This window comes from Lepidochelys olivacea (genome assembly GCF_965140295.1).
Source record: "Lepidochelys olivacea isolate rLepOli2 genome assembly, chromosome: 4".
Taxonomy (NCBI): domain Eukaryota; kingdom Metazoa; phylum Chordata; order Testudines; family Cheloniidae; genus Lepidochelys; species Lepidochelys olivacea.
Genome location: NC_140414.1, coordinates 20,828,364 through 20,841,149, shown reverse-complemented (window position 1 = coordinate 20,841,149; position 12,786 = coordinate 20,828,364). Strand labels below are relative to the sequence as shown.

The 12,786-nt window shown below is 44.4% G+C and overlaps 1 protein-coding gene across 5 annotated transcripts in view; it reads right to left on the bottom strand.

The window, feature by feature from the left end:
* Positions 1–12,786, bottom strand: part of FRAS1 (Fraser extracellular matrix complex subunit 1) — a 308,408-nt gene that overhangs the window by 42,391 nt on the left and 253,231 nt on the right. For all 5 annotated transcript variants that reach the window (XR_014711451.1, XM_084627181.1, XM_084627178.1 and 2 more), the window contains 7 exons: positions 11,489–11,608; positions 10,665–10,844; positions 8,079–8,203; positions 7,507–7,647; positions 6,216–6,443; positions 3,922–4,035; positions 2,469–2,619 (listed from right to left, as the gene is read on the bottom strand). Coding sequence is in view for 4 of the 5 variants with exons in the window: in XM_084627181.1 (XP_084483307.1) it covers positions 2,469–2,619; positions 3,922–4,035; positions 6,216–6,443; positions 7,507–7,647; positions 8,079–8,203; positions 10,665–10,844; positions 11,489–11,608 (1,059 nt within the window). In the remaining variant the exon portion in view is untranslated. The remainder of the gene's footprint in view (positions 1–2,468; positions 2,620–3,921; positions 4,036–6,215; positions 6,444–7,506; positions 7,648–8,078; positions 8,204–10,664; positions 10,845–11,488; positions 11,609–12,786) is intronic.

Genomic DNA, 12,786 nt, shown 5'->3' with positions numbered 1-12,786 from the left:
ACAAATCTTGGGAGACAGGCCAGTCCTTGCCTACAGACAGCCCCGCAACCTGAAGCAAATACTCACCAACAACCACATACCACACAACAGAACCACTAACCCAGGAACCTATCCTTGCAACAAAGCCCGTTGCCAATTGTGCCCACATATATATTCAGGGGACACCATCACAGGGCCTAATAACATCAGCCACACTATCAGAGGCTTGTTCACCTGCACATCCACCAATGTGATATATGCCATCATGTGCCAGCAATGCCCCTCTGCCATGTACATTGGTCAAACTGGACAGTCTCTACGTAAAAGAATAAATGGACACAAATCAGATGTCAAGAATTATAACATTCATAAACCAGTCGGAGAACACTTCAATCTCTCTGGTCACGCAATCACAGACATGAAGGTCGCTATCTTAAAACAAAAAAACTTCAAATCCAGACTCCAGCGAGAAACTGCTGAATTGGAATTCATTTGCAAATTGGATACTATTCATTTAGGCTTAAATAGAGACTGGGAGTGGCTAAGTCATTATGCAAGGTAGCCTGTTTCCTCTTGTTTTTTCCTACCCCCCCCCCCATGTTCTGGTTTAACTTGGATTTAAACTTGAAGAGTGGTCAGTTTGGATGAGCTATTACCAGCAGGAGAGTGAGTTTGTGTGTGTATGGGGGTGGGGGGGATGTGAGAAAACCTGAATTTGTGCAGGAAATAGCCCAGCTTGATTGTCATGCACATTGTGTAAAGAGTTGTCACTTTGGATGGGCTATCACCAGCAGGAGAGTGAATTTGTGTGGGGGGGTGGAGGGTGAGAAAACCTGGATTTGTGCTGGAAATGGCCCACCTGATGATCACTTTAGATAAGCTATTACCAGCAGGACAGTGGGATGGGAGGAGGTATTGTTTCATATTCTCTATGTATATATAAAATCTGCTGCAGTTTCCACAATATGCATCTGATGAAGTGAGCTGTAGCTCACGAAAGCTTATGCTCAAATAAATTGGTTAGTCTCTAAGGTGCCACAAGTACTCCTTTTCTTTTTGCGAATACAGACTAACAGGGCTGTTACTCTGAAACTCTTCAAAGACTCATTGTCTTTTTCTAATGGCCCATTAGGTCTGATTGTTTACTGTCTGGTGGGCATTTCCCCAAGTACATACACACAGTTGTAATGGTTACATAATCAATATTCCTAACTCCAGATACAGAAATGATACATGCAAACAAATTGGATAATCGCATTCAGTAAATCATAACCTTTCCAATGGTATCTTACATGAGCCATCTTGCATAAAGTATATCTCAGTTATGCCATATTCATATCAAACATATTTATATGAAGAATATGGGGTGTCATGTCACAGGAGGGTTTATGCTCATCCTGACTAAGGGGAAGTGTAAAGTCATGTCTCTAAATGGAGCACCCAGAGAAGGCACTTTGAGATTCAAATTACTTCCCTGCTTCCACCTTGCAAGTCACCACAGCCCTGAAAAGGCTAGTTTTCCCCCGGCAAAATAAGACAGAGGGTAAAATTTTCAAAAGCACCCAAGTCAATTAGGAGTCTACGTCCCCTTTTCAAACCTTATTTTCCAGGAGGTTTAGGCTCCCAATTGCCTAAACCCATTTTGTAAATGAGAAATTTTACCCAGTAGCACTATAAAGCCCTAATTAGCAATAATAACAATTATGTGTGTCTACACGACTGTCTTGCAGAAGGTGATCAGAAGAGTCAGGAGCACATTATCCAGCTAGGGTAACATTTTTCATAAGACAAGACAGGAAAGACCAGAAACGAGACCATCAGAAGGCATTTTTAGCTCTTCAGCAAGTACCGCAAACTGCATCCCAAACATTTTCTCTCTCTTAATCTATAAAAAACTGCTGGGGGATATTATTTGCACAGTGCAGCTCTTTAAAACAGCAAGCCTCTGCCATCAGTACTGAAAAAGCTTGGAAATCTTTTTAAAAAAATCCAGCCATAAAACAAAATACTTCGAGATGGATAAAATACTTTTTCAAATACGTTAGAAAGCATGGGTGAGCACAACCCAAATCCTTACATTCAAACACACCCAGACTTTGGCGATGTTCAGATCCAGGTGCAAAATCTATGACTGGCCCTAATCAAACCATCAGCTCCACACAGCCCTGAATGCTGAGATGACTGGGATCTGGATTCAAGATCATCTCCACGGGAAACATTTGATTTATTTAACTGAGAGAAAAATCAAAGTTTGGGTTGTTTGGTTTTTTTAATAACCCCCCTGTAACCTTCTGACACGGGAGAGAAGGACCTTCCTTATTCTACTCTCCTGGCACTGGTGTAAATCAATAACTCCATTGAAATCAGGGATGGTACACATCAGAATCGGTCTGTCTGTGTTTCTTTCACGCATGAGCTATTTTGCCATAGTGAAGAGGAATGGAAGGAAGTAAAGAGGAGGTCAGTAAACTGCAGTCCTGCTACCCTACCTTGTGTAAATGTAGTCACAGCTGTCCCTGGTTTCAGCTTGCTCTCCACGTGACCATGTTTGGGTCCAGTTGTTATCTCATAGATCAGCTGTTTGTCCTCTGTGTCAGGGTCCATACTCAACAGTTCCTTCTTGGTGATCAGATTTGTTGCCTGGATTAAAGCCACACCAAAGAGGTTACACAATTCCTGAGATGCGGTCTGAAAGAATTGATCTGTTGAACGTTACTCAGACAGGGAAAACCTCTGGGACTTAACAACACCAAGGACATGCAAAGAGTAGCCTAGGATAGACAGGGACGGAGGAGTCCTGTTAGTGCCTTAAGCAAAGGATTCAGATTCGGATTACGGTCTGATACGAGTTTGTGGTTTGAACAAAGGGAAATTTGTGCAAAATGGCCAAGTACGGTCTGGTCTGGTCTTGAATCAATGACAAACCTCTAAGTTTTACATGAAAACAAACCTCTCAACACAGCTGGTTGAAACTCGGCTCAGGCCATGCTTGAAGCTTTGAGAATGGCCTGAGTTTTGGGTTCCATTCAGAACATTTTGCACAGCTTTAGTGAACAAGTGCTACCCCTCTTTCATTGCCCTGTCACGTGTGTGTCTCAGTCCAGCTCTACTTTTTCTACGTTTCCTTAAGAGAAAACAACATGAATGGAAAATTGTGGCAATAAAACTCTGATGCCTGCACAATGCTTTTTAATAAGTCAGGCATGTGGAGTTGAAATAGCCTTCTCTTAATAATGTGTGAACCTATTTTGCTGTGAATAATTTGGAGTATTTCTTTACAACTTACACTGACTCCTCAAAATACTATCAGGCGTGTCTGTCCCTGATATCCTATTTGGAATTCAGCAAAAACAAACAAAAGTTAATGGGGGGAAGAAATCCCTGCATTGAGAAACATATTGGAATCATTCCTTTTGAGGCCCATCGGGGAAGACAGTTTCAGCCATTGCTGGCACACCACCACACAAAAAAGGGATACTTCCAGTCATCATTCAGTCTGCGAGTAAAAGAAATCTCCCTGGAACTTCTACTAAGTTCAACCGATTTTGCTCTGTCAATGTCATGCCTGCAGACAATCAGCCTCCTGGTGCTGTCTGTACTCCAGTGGGAAACATCCATATAGCTATCCTTCCATGTTACAGAGTGCTGGCTGTCTGGGGAGATTTCTGAGGAGATGGGTTTCGCCCCTCCGTGGCAGTATCTCTATGAGGTACCTTTACCTCATCCCCTCCCACCACCGTACATTGATTCCAATGTGCCCTCTGTTGTCATAACGCATTTCCCTAGACCAAGGCGGGTACTTGGGTTTTTGTTACTCCCATCACTGAAAGAGAAGTGATGAGACATTCTGGATTTTCTTCTGCCTGTCGCTCCCCTCCCTCTTTCCCTTCTTTCAGGAACATAATCAGGCTGGTTTTAACAAAGCTAAACACAAGCTGTTACCTTGCCATCCATGTACTCCAGCCACTGCAGGCCCAAGTTGGTGACAATTCTGGGAGTCCCATCATCCACAGGGAGAATGTCCACTTTGAACCGCTGGGGCACCGCTGTCACAATCTAAGCAAGAGTCCCAACACAGAAGTGGCCATTTACGCCTCATACACATCATTGCTTAACATTGAACGGCCAGAGGCATTATTTATTGATCTATCACTACGGGCATTCCGGATGTTTCACGGAAGGGGGCGTGGTCCATGTCTTGAAGAGCTTACATGATTAATCAAACCAAACACAGGGGCGGGGCGGGGGAAGGTTTTCAAAATCTCTTTCTCCCACTGAAGTCAATGATAAAACTCCCATTGTTTTCAAGGGAAACAGAGGTAGACCCATGCTGAGGCTACTGAAAATCTCACCCCAAAGAGCTCCTGTCTGTTACTCCTATCTGACTGTCTTATCTATTTAGATTGTAAATTCTTCGGGGCAGGGTCTGTGTCTTACTATGCACTGCCAAGCACAATGAGGTCCTGTTCTCATTTGGGGCCTATCATTATTACTGTAATATAAATAATTACAGATGTTGAAACCAATTAATAAAAAAACCCTTGTGAAATGTTTCCTGAAACGCTCACAAACATACATTGAAAATACATTTGGAATGTATGTTTCAGAGACTTACGGCTTCAGGGATGATTTGGGTCTTTTTATCCCAAATATCTGCTAGGCAGAAGAAGTGGGAAAAGAATAACCAACAAAAGAGGGTGCTCATTAAATTAATACTCCCTGGTTTCAGCCTCTGGGATTTAATGCCTTTCTCTCGCAGTGGCAAAGCTAAATTGTGCTGCATTGCGATTTCACAGCGCTGTCTGTTCAGGGATGTTTTGTTTCCATTCTTTAAAAATACACTTTCCATTTTTCACTCGAACAACTCTTCTCTCACTCCGAGTCTGCAATAACCCCTCCACTTGCTGTTCACTCTCAGCACTGAAATATCATGGGCCAGATCCTCAGCTGGTGTAACTTACAATAGCTCTATTGATTTCAATAATTCAGAGAGATTTCTGGTCTTCTGAGAGCTTCTACCTGCTCCGAAAGGCTGAAGAGCCAAGAAAGCCTCATCGCCCTGAGACAGGTGAGCCAGCACATAATTAACCGAAGAATACCCGGTGCCGATACTGCAATGGCAGACAATATTTGCTGCTATTCAACGTGATGCTGGCTGTCTATAGCATTGCCGCACTTTGCAGTCAGTAGCGCTGTTTCTTTACATTAGTGAAGATGCAAAGAATTTTTCCTCTCTTGTCTCAGCCATTTGAATGGACTAGATCAGGGGTGGCCAACCTGAGCCTGAAAAGGAGCCAGAATTTACCAATGTACGCTGCCAAAGAGCCGCAGTAATATGTCAGCAGCCCCAACATGAGTACCCCCCACCACTGCCAGAGCCTCCCGTCCACCAGCAGCCCCGCCAATCAGCGCCTCCCCTGCTCCCCACACCTCCTGATCAGCTGTTTTGTGGCGTGCAGGAGGCTCGTGGGGGGGGGGGGGAGGAGTGGGAGGAGCAAGGGCACGGAAGGCTCAGGGGAGGGGTGGAGTGGGGTCAAGGCCTGTGGCAGAGCCAGGGGTTGAGCCGTGAGCACCCCCCGGCACATTGGAAAGTTGGCATCTGTAGCCCCAGCCCTGGAATCGGTGCCTGTACAAGGAGCCGCATATTAACTTCCGAAGAGCCGCATGCGGCTCCGGAGCCACAGGCTGGCCACCCCTGGACTAGATGATTTAAGATTACACTGAAATGTACCGCTGGGCAAAGCACAAGGCTACTACTCCACACGATGCTGCAAGAGATCTAGAACTGCGTCGGGATAAATGGTCGATCCTCAGCCAGCTCAAATCGATGTAGCTCTGTGGATTTCAGCGCTTTTTTTTTTTTTTTAAACTGTTGGGGTCAGATCCTCAGCGACTGTAAATTCACATCGCTCCACTGAACGCAACAATCTGCATAATGTCAGCGCATGGGCGCGTGCATACACACACTTGGGCACAAAAGACACTTTAAAATCATGAAGCACACACCAGCTAGCACACCCAAACATATGGTCAAAGCACTCCACGAGCACACAAGGACATGGTGGAACACCAGCGTCAAACCACACTAAGGTCATGGAGCTCTGCCAGTTTACACTCGCTGAGGATCTGGCTCCGAAGGTATAAAATGCAACAGCCAAGAGCCACTGGACATGTTCAGGGAGGTTTACATCACTCCTAGGAAATCTCTTTCTCCCCACACCTCCATCCTCCCTTACCTCCTTCCCTCCATCCTCCGCAATGAAAAAGGGATTGGTCCCATCAGACACCGTGAAGGTGAAGCGATCCTTCAGGGAGTTGCTGCCGTCGTGGCTGTAGCAGACCCGGTTCTGGTAGATGTCGTCCATAGTGAAGGTGGCCGTCTGGCGATAGTGTTGCCCGTTGCTGGTGCGTTCAATCAGACCGTGTCGAGGAGGCTGCACGATGGTGAATGTGACCGATTCCGCCTGTCCAAAGGAAAGGGGTTGGTGGGGAAGGTTGCAAAGCTGGTAAAATTTCCTTGTGGGAGTGGTGGGTTACTTGGGTCAACAGAGCTGGAGAGGGATATGACTGGGTTTTAACTTTTCACCCATCTTCTTTCCAGGGACAAGAGTTCAAAGAAGTAGAGAAGAGCCACTGTGCACTGAGCCAGCTCAGCACGCTGGCCCCACTGAGCCAACCACCCTTTCCCAATGTCACTGTCTCCAGGAGGACATCAACAGTGGTCACATGAGAGTCAGTCAGGCTAGATCGGACCATAGGTTCACCTAGTCTGACATGCTGTCCCCATACTTCATGCAGTCGTAGCATACAGGCACGCTCATTCTTTTCACAGGAAAGTGCAAGCTGCTTATTCTGTCAGTGAAAGACTGTTGTCATGTCCACAGGACATGGTCCCACGGCTCAGGTTAAGGAATGACACACTCAGAAGCCGGGTGCTTGGTCCAGCATAAGTTCCCATTGTGCCCAGATGAGGCAGCTGGGGACTTCTCTGTTTTAAGTGAAGTCATCAGAGCCAGCTCTACGCCCCCCTCGTAGAAATGCTTCAGCATTACAAGTCTAGGCCATGTCAGTTACAGCAGCCCTGTGGCTGCTTTAACTTGTGCCCTGGGCTTGCTTAGCTCCTAGTGAGACCCAGGAGAAGGGAATGAAGAAAGGTGACTTGCATCTATCCCCTTCATCCGTGCCAAGCTAATCTGAGCTCAAAAGGGATAGAGCCCACAAGGTTTATAGAGGAGATGGGGGTGGGGTTTAGGTCCTAGACCAATGATGGTTTTTCTTTGCTACACATAGAAGGGAGACACAAGAAATGAAGTATGACATTTCTCGAGCCAAGACTTTGCTTTATTCAGACATCATTTCTCACACAGACCTACCCTCCTCACAGCTGTTTGTTTGAAGCTGTCTAGCCCCTGTGGTCACACAGAGTATGTGCTGGGAGGAAAGACATTAGTTTGAATCCCTCTGATTACAAACGCTGCTGTGCAACAGCACAGGAGAGAGAGGATATGGAAGCGATGCGCGCCTTACCTCTGTGTCGGCATCTGTGGCTTTCAGCTCAAACTCCGTGATGGTTTTTCTCACCCCTTCCTGCACCCGCATCCCAGGGCTCTGCACCACTGGCAAGGAGTCATCTACTGGGTTTATGGCGATGTCAAATGTCTGACTGACCTGGGAAAGAAAGAAAAACAGACCTTTTCTGACAAATACATTCTACTCAGGATATGTCTGAATCGAAGCAACAACGTTATGAAGAGCCAATGGGGACAGCTCATAGGTAATGCTCCAGATTGTGTGTGTGTGTGATGGTTTCTTCAGCTGGCCTGAACTCTCTGTCACCCTGCTACCCCTCTGCCACTTCCCAGCTCCACCTCACACACTAAATGCGTTCCCTCAGTGACACATCTGACCTCCGTCCGTATGACTAGCAAGAGTACACGCCAATGCTAAATTAGAAGCTCAGGAGTCAAAGCTTGTTTCATTTAATTTTTTTGGTGTAACTATGTCTCCCATATGACATCAGGGGAATTTACTCCCAGCACATCCATCAGTCCGGAATCAACCATCTGCATCAACTCAGAGAGCCACGTGCTCAGACCTACCTCATTCACTCCATCAGAGACGGAGAAGGTGAACGCATCAGCATGCTTCTCCGCCTCACTGGTGTGGATGTACTGGATGCTGCGCGAGGCCAGGTCTGCCTGGCTGAATGAGTTAATCCTTGTGCCTGGACCAAAATGATAGGAAAAATGTACAAGAAAAATGATGAAAAGTAAAAAGAGCAGGAAACCCAAAACAACCTCTAGGAAGGACAGAAACGTGTCGCATACATGGCTCCAGCGCACAAGTGGAAGGAACATAGGGTGGGTCTTTCACAAGCATGCACAGTTGGCCTAACTCTGCTCGCACTGAAGCTAATGGGAGTTTTACTGCTGACTTCAATGGAAGGAGAGTTAGGCCAATGGTGAGTGCTCCTGCAAATCCCAGCTGTGCTGTTCTCCCATCCTAAAGGATGAGATTATATGAAGTTGAGTCACATTCTCAGCAGACTGACCGGGGCATGGTCATGCAGAGTATCTGTGGGGAATCAGTCTATGAGGAACAGTAAATCCCACAGTTCTATTATCTCTCAGACAACAACCCAAAGAGGTTTTGTTGAACATGGGCAAAAGGTTCTCACAGCTTTATTTGGCATAAGAAAAGATCCAGGATAAAATTTTCAAAAGTGGAGGAGCTGCAGGAAAAGAGGAACAGCCTTGCACATGTGGTGGCTGTGTTATGGACTGTCCTTGAAATTGAAAAAAACTTTCACACCAAGTACATACACAAGAGAAGTGCCAAAAAGAGGGTCGGTATTGAGAAATGTGGTCACACTTAGTAGCGTACTCAGAAGAAGACTCCCCAGCCAGGAAGCCAGAATCTTTAGCCAGGTTCTCTGAATATTAACCTGATCCTGAAAAAGTAATAAGTAATGCATGATGTATATTAACATTTTATTGTAACTTTGCCTTAATAAAAAGTTTCAAAACCAAACCAAAACCCTAGGCTCCATTTTCAAAAGTGCTTAGGCACTTAGATATTTTAAAGTATTTAGGTGCCTACTGATGCAGATAGATGCCTAAAGTGGGATTTTCAAACACATGCAGGGGCCTAACTCCCACTGATTTCAATGGTGCTTTTGAAAATTTTGCCCTTGATTGAAAACACCTGGACAAAATTGGCGATCTGTGTTTCATAACAAATGGCTATCAATTAGCGGTAGGCAAACTTCAAACCTTCAGAGGTTTGGTTTAAATAAGCAACACAAAAAGAGGATGTTTATCCAAAGCTTATTTGGCGCTCATTAGGTTAGAAGGCCTGTGAGAACAGACTCTCTTCTGAGAGCTCCAGTATTTTTTGCTTAGAGCTGGGGCCAGATACACCATGAGAACAACCTCCTTCAGAGTATTCCCTCACATCACCGTCTGATGCCTTCCAGGGTCTGAAAGAGCTGTGGTACTAGAACCAGCACGCTTAAACTAATGAGAAAAACGTTAATCCAGCTATTTCCAACTTCCAAAGTATGATGTTCAATGTTTGGTTTGCATTTTAGGCAAAAGATTTGGAGGAAAGAAGAACACTAACTGCTTATTCCTACTTTCGTTTCTTTCTAACACAAAGCTGTAAGGGCACAGACTGCTTTCTGAAAACACAGCAAGGATTGACAGTCCATTAATCTAATGAAAGGTCACACTGAAAAAAAAGATAAACATAATCTAAGCCAAAGGAACATATTGTTTGAGGATACAGGTTTAGAGTAATTCATTAGATAGGATTAGAGGACACATAATATCCTGGGATAACTGGCACTGGAAGGCAACAATAAGATTTAAAGATTGAATTTGCAGCGAATTGTTTTGTAAGTCTGACAGAGGGGACAAAAAAGCTACTGGCAGGTCTCCGGAAAAGGTTTGTTTTGAAAGTACTTAAATATTAGGTAATTCATGCAAAAGTGTATTAGCAAATTCCAGGGCTCAAAGCAGTCTCCCATAAAGCTTTTGCTGATTCAGTATATGGCACATTGTACCTTGGGTATCTGGATATGTCTTTCTTTCAAACTTTGTGATTAAATTCCCACATCTTAAGCATTGCTGAGAAAGGGGTTGGAGTTTTCGTACCAAAACACGTACAGGGCAAGATACTGAGGTAAAAACAAGTCTTTTGGCTGCTGGGCATATCCACTGACAAGGGATGCTGGTTGTGAATTTTTGAGAAGTTCTGGAATCAGTTCTTAAGCGTAGGAAAATGAGTCCCCAAGTTATACGCGGTATGAATTTCAGTTTAGTGACAGAGGAGCTGCAAGTTTTGTGCACTAGGGTTGTCTGAAATAGTGGGTTACAAGAAAGGGAGATTCACAGAAGCCGGTAGCATGAGCTTGGATTGCTGAGTAAAACCCAGCAGGTGAGGTTACTATGAGTCCTAAACTCCCCAAGCTGTGGAATAAATAATCCTCTCTGTGGGTCCCAGATCATGCCTCATCTCCTTTGGCCTTGCTTTTAAGCTCCCTGGGTTAATGGTTGTTTGCGATCTCATCCAGGATCTAATTCCAGGCAGACATTTTTCAAGAAATGAACTTCTAAAAACCTTTAAATCCCTGAAAACCTGTGTTCCGTAGAGGACGTGACAGAGCAAGAGAGTGCTTTACAAACCTGGTGATGCAGCATGTTCCAGGTGACCCAACTGCGGCTGTTTGGTGATTCTGTACAGGAGCGTTGCAGGCTCGCTGTCCTGGTCGGTGGCGGAGAGCTGCAGCGTTGTGATCTTCTTCACTGAATTTTCATCCAAGACCAGCCCTTTGTTCACTATGATGGATGGGGGGAGTCTGTCCTCTGAAAGCAGCAGGGGCAAAATGGTTTGAATTATGATACAATCAGCTTCCCTTCCTTGGCTTTACACACACACCCACACACACACACCCACCACGTAGCAAAAATTTTCAAAGACAAATAATTTTTACCTGAATATTTTGGGCATGATTTACATGATGCTTTACTCAAAAGTCACCAGAGCAGGTCAGGGGCGGTTACATCACAATGTGCCTGACTCAAAACACCCAGGCCCCAGTTTCAAAGGGTTTTTTAGTTGCCAATAAACGAAAACCAAATCATCAAGATTTTTTGCTTAGAGATTTATTTAAATTATGATAGGATGTCTTTCTAAAAGATATGCTTCCAGCACAACCAGAAGTTATGGGCTTGACGAAACAATTGATGAGTGGAATTTTATGGCCTGTTGGTCAGATGAGATTATAAGGTCTATGGGTGAGTTTCTGTGCTGTGCCGCTAAGAATCCAGCAGCTGGTGACTGTCCTTCCCAGTTCTTGCACCAGAGAAATTCTTCCAGACAGATCTAGGCCTTTTAGGGCTCCTTTACGCCACTCCCTTTATCTGGCCGGAGCAGGGGTGAGAATCTCACCGTATTAATCTATGATCTTTCATAGCTAAGAAAATATTGCTTACATAGCATCTTTTACCTAAGACACTAATATAGAATGACTGGTCGACCAGTTTGTTGCCTTCTGCATCGATCACATCAAAGTTGAATGCAAAACTCCCTCCAGGCTCCCCCTTCTCATGACTATATTCCACTTGTCCTGGAGAGAAGGGGAAAAAGAAGTGGTTTCATACAATATAAGCTGCAACACTGGCTGCTGTGACCTATTTTGGAATCTGCCTAGCCGGCAGAACATGGGGGTTGCTACAGTTTCCAGATTTGTGTATCAATTTTTTCTCTCCTTCTTTTTCTCCTTTTGAGAGAGAGTTTTTAAACACTTGGTTATTGAAAATAAATTCTCCCTTCACAAATCGGTCTTCTGCTACTTTTCTTTCTCTCCTCTCCCGGCTCCACATCATCATCCCTCATTGTAAAGATTTTGGCTATTTTAGAAATACAACTCGATGCTAGAATCGGTGATTAGCTAAAATATCTTTAGCTTAATGTTGCATGGGAGGGAATGGGGGGGTGGTATTACAACATTTGCAGACATGCCCAACCTGCTCACAGATCAACTAGAACCAGATGGTGGGTGAGATTTTCAAAAGTGCTGAAGTAATTTAGGAGCACAATTCCCACTGAGTCAATGACACTGGTGCTCCTAAGTCACGTGGGCTCTTTTGAAAATCTGTGTCTAACACATGGGTCAGGACACACTGTCCAGGAGCGACTGGACTAGTTGTCCTTATAAATTGCATCCATATATATCTATAATTTTATAATAATTTTAGATTTATGTTTTATGCCTTGTCTTTTTCTCATTACATTGGGATTTATTGGGACAACAAAATACCATGTAAGTCTTGCTCATTACACAGGTAACAATCTTATTGTTACCCTGTTCTCCCTCGACCTGTTGTATCTATCTGTGGTCTCTCATCGTACATTTAAATTATGAACTCTTGTCTTTATGCATGAGTACAATGGGCAGCATAACTGGCCCTGATTGGCATCCCTCCAGATGTTACCACAATACAAATTAAGAGGAAGAGCCAGGCAACTGTCTGTCTCTCTAATTTATGCCCTTATTTGCTTTAATGAGTTAATTTGCACCTTTGTTGGGAGGTGAAAACAGATTCCAAATAGCACCACCTCTTAAAGTCACACTACTATCCCCTTACTGCCCACTCTTTCAAACCCCATACACGCCCTCTCCTACACGCAAACACACATTCAATGTGGCCCTAGATATATGCAGGCTGATTTTTTAAAAAAAGCTTTCAGGAACAGTTCTATGAGTTTTACATTAACCCAGACAATGGAGACACTATCCCTAAT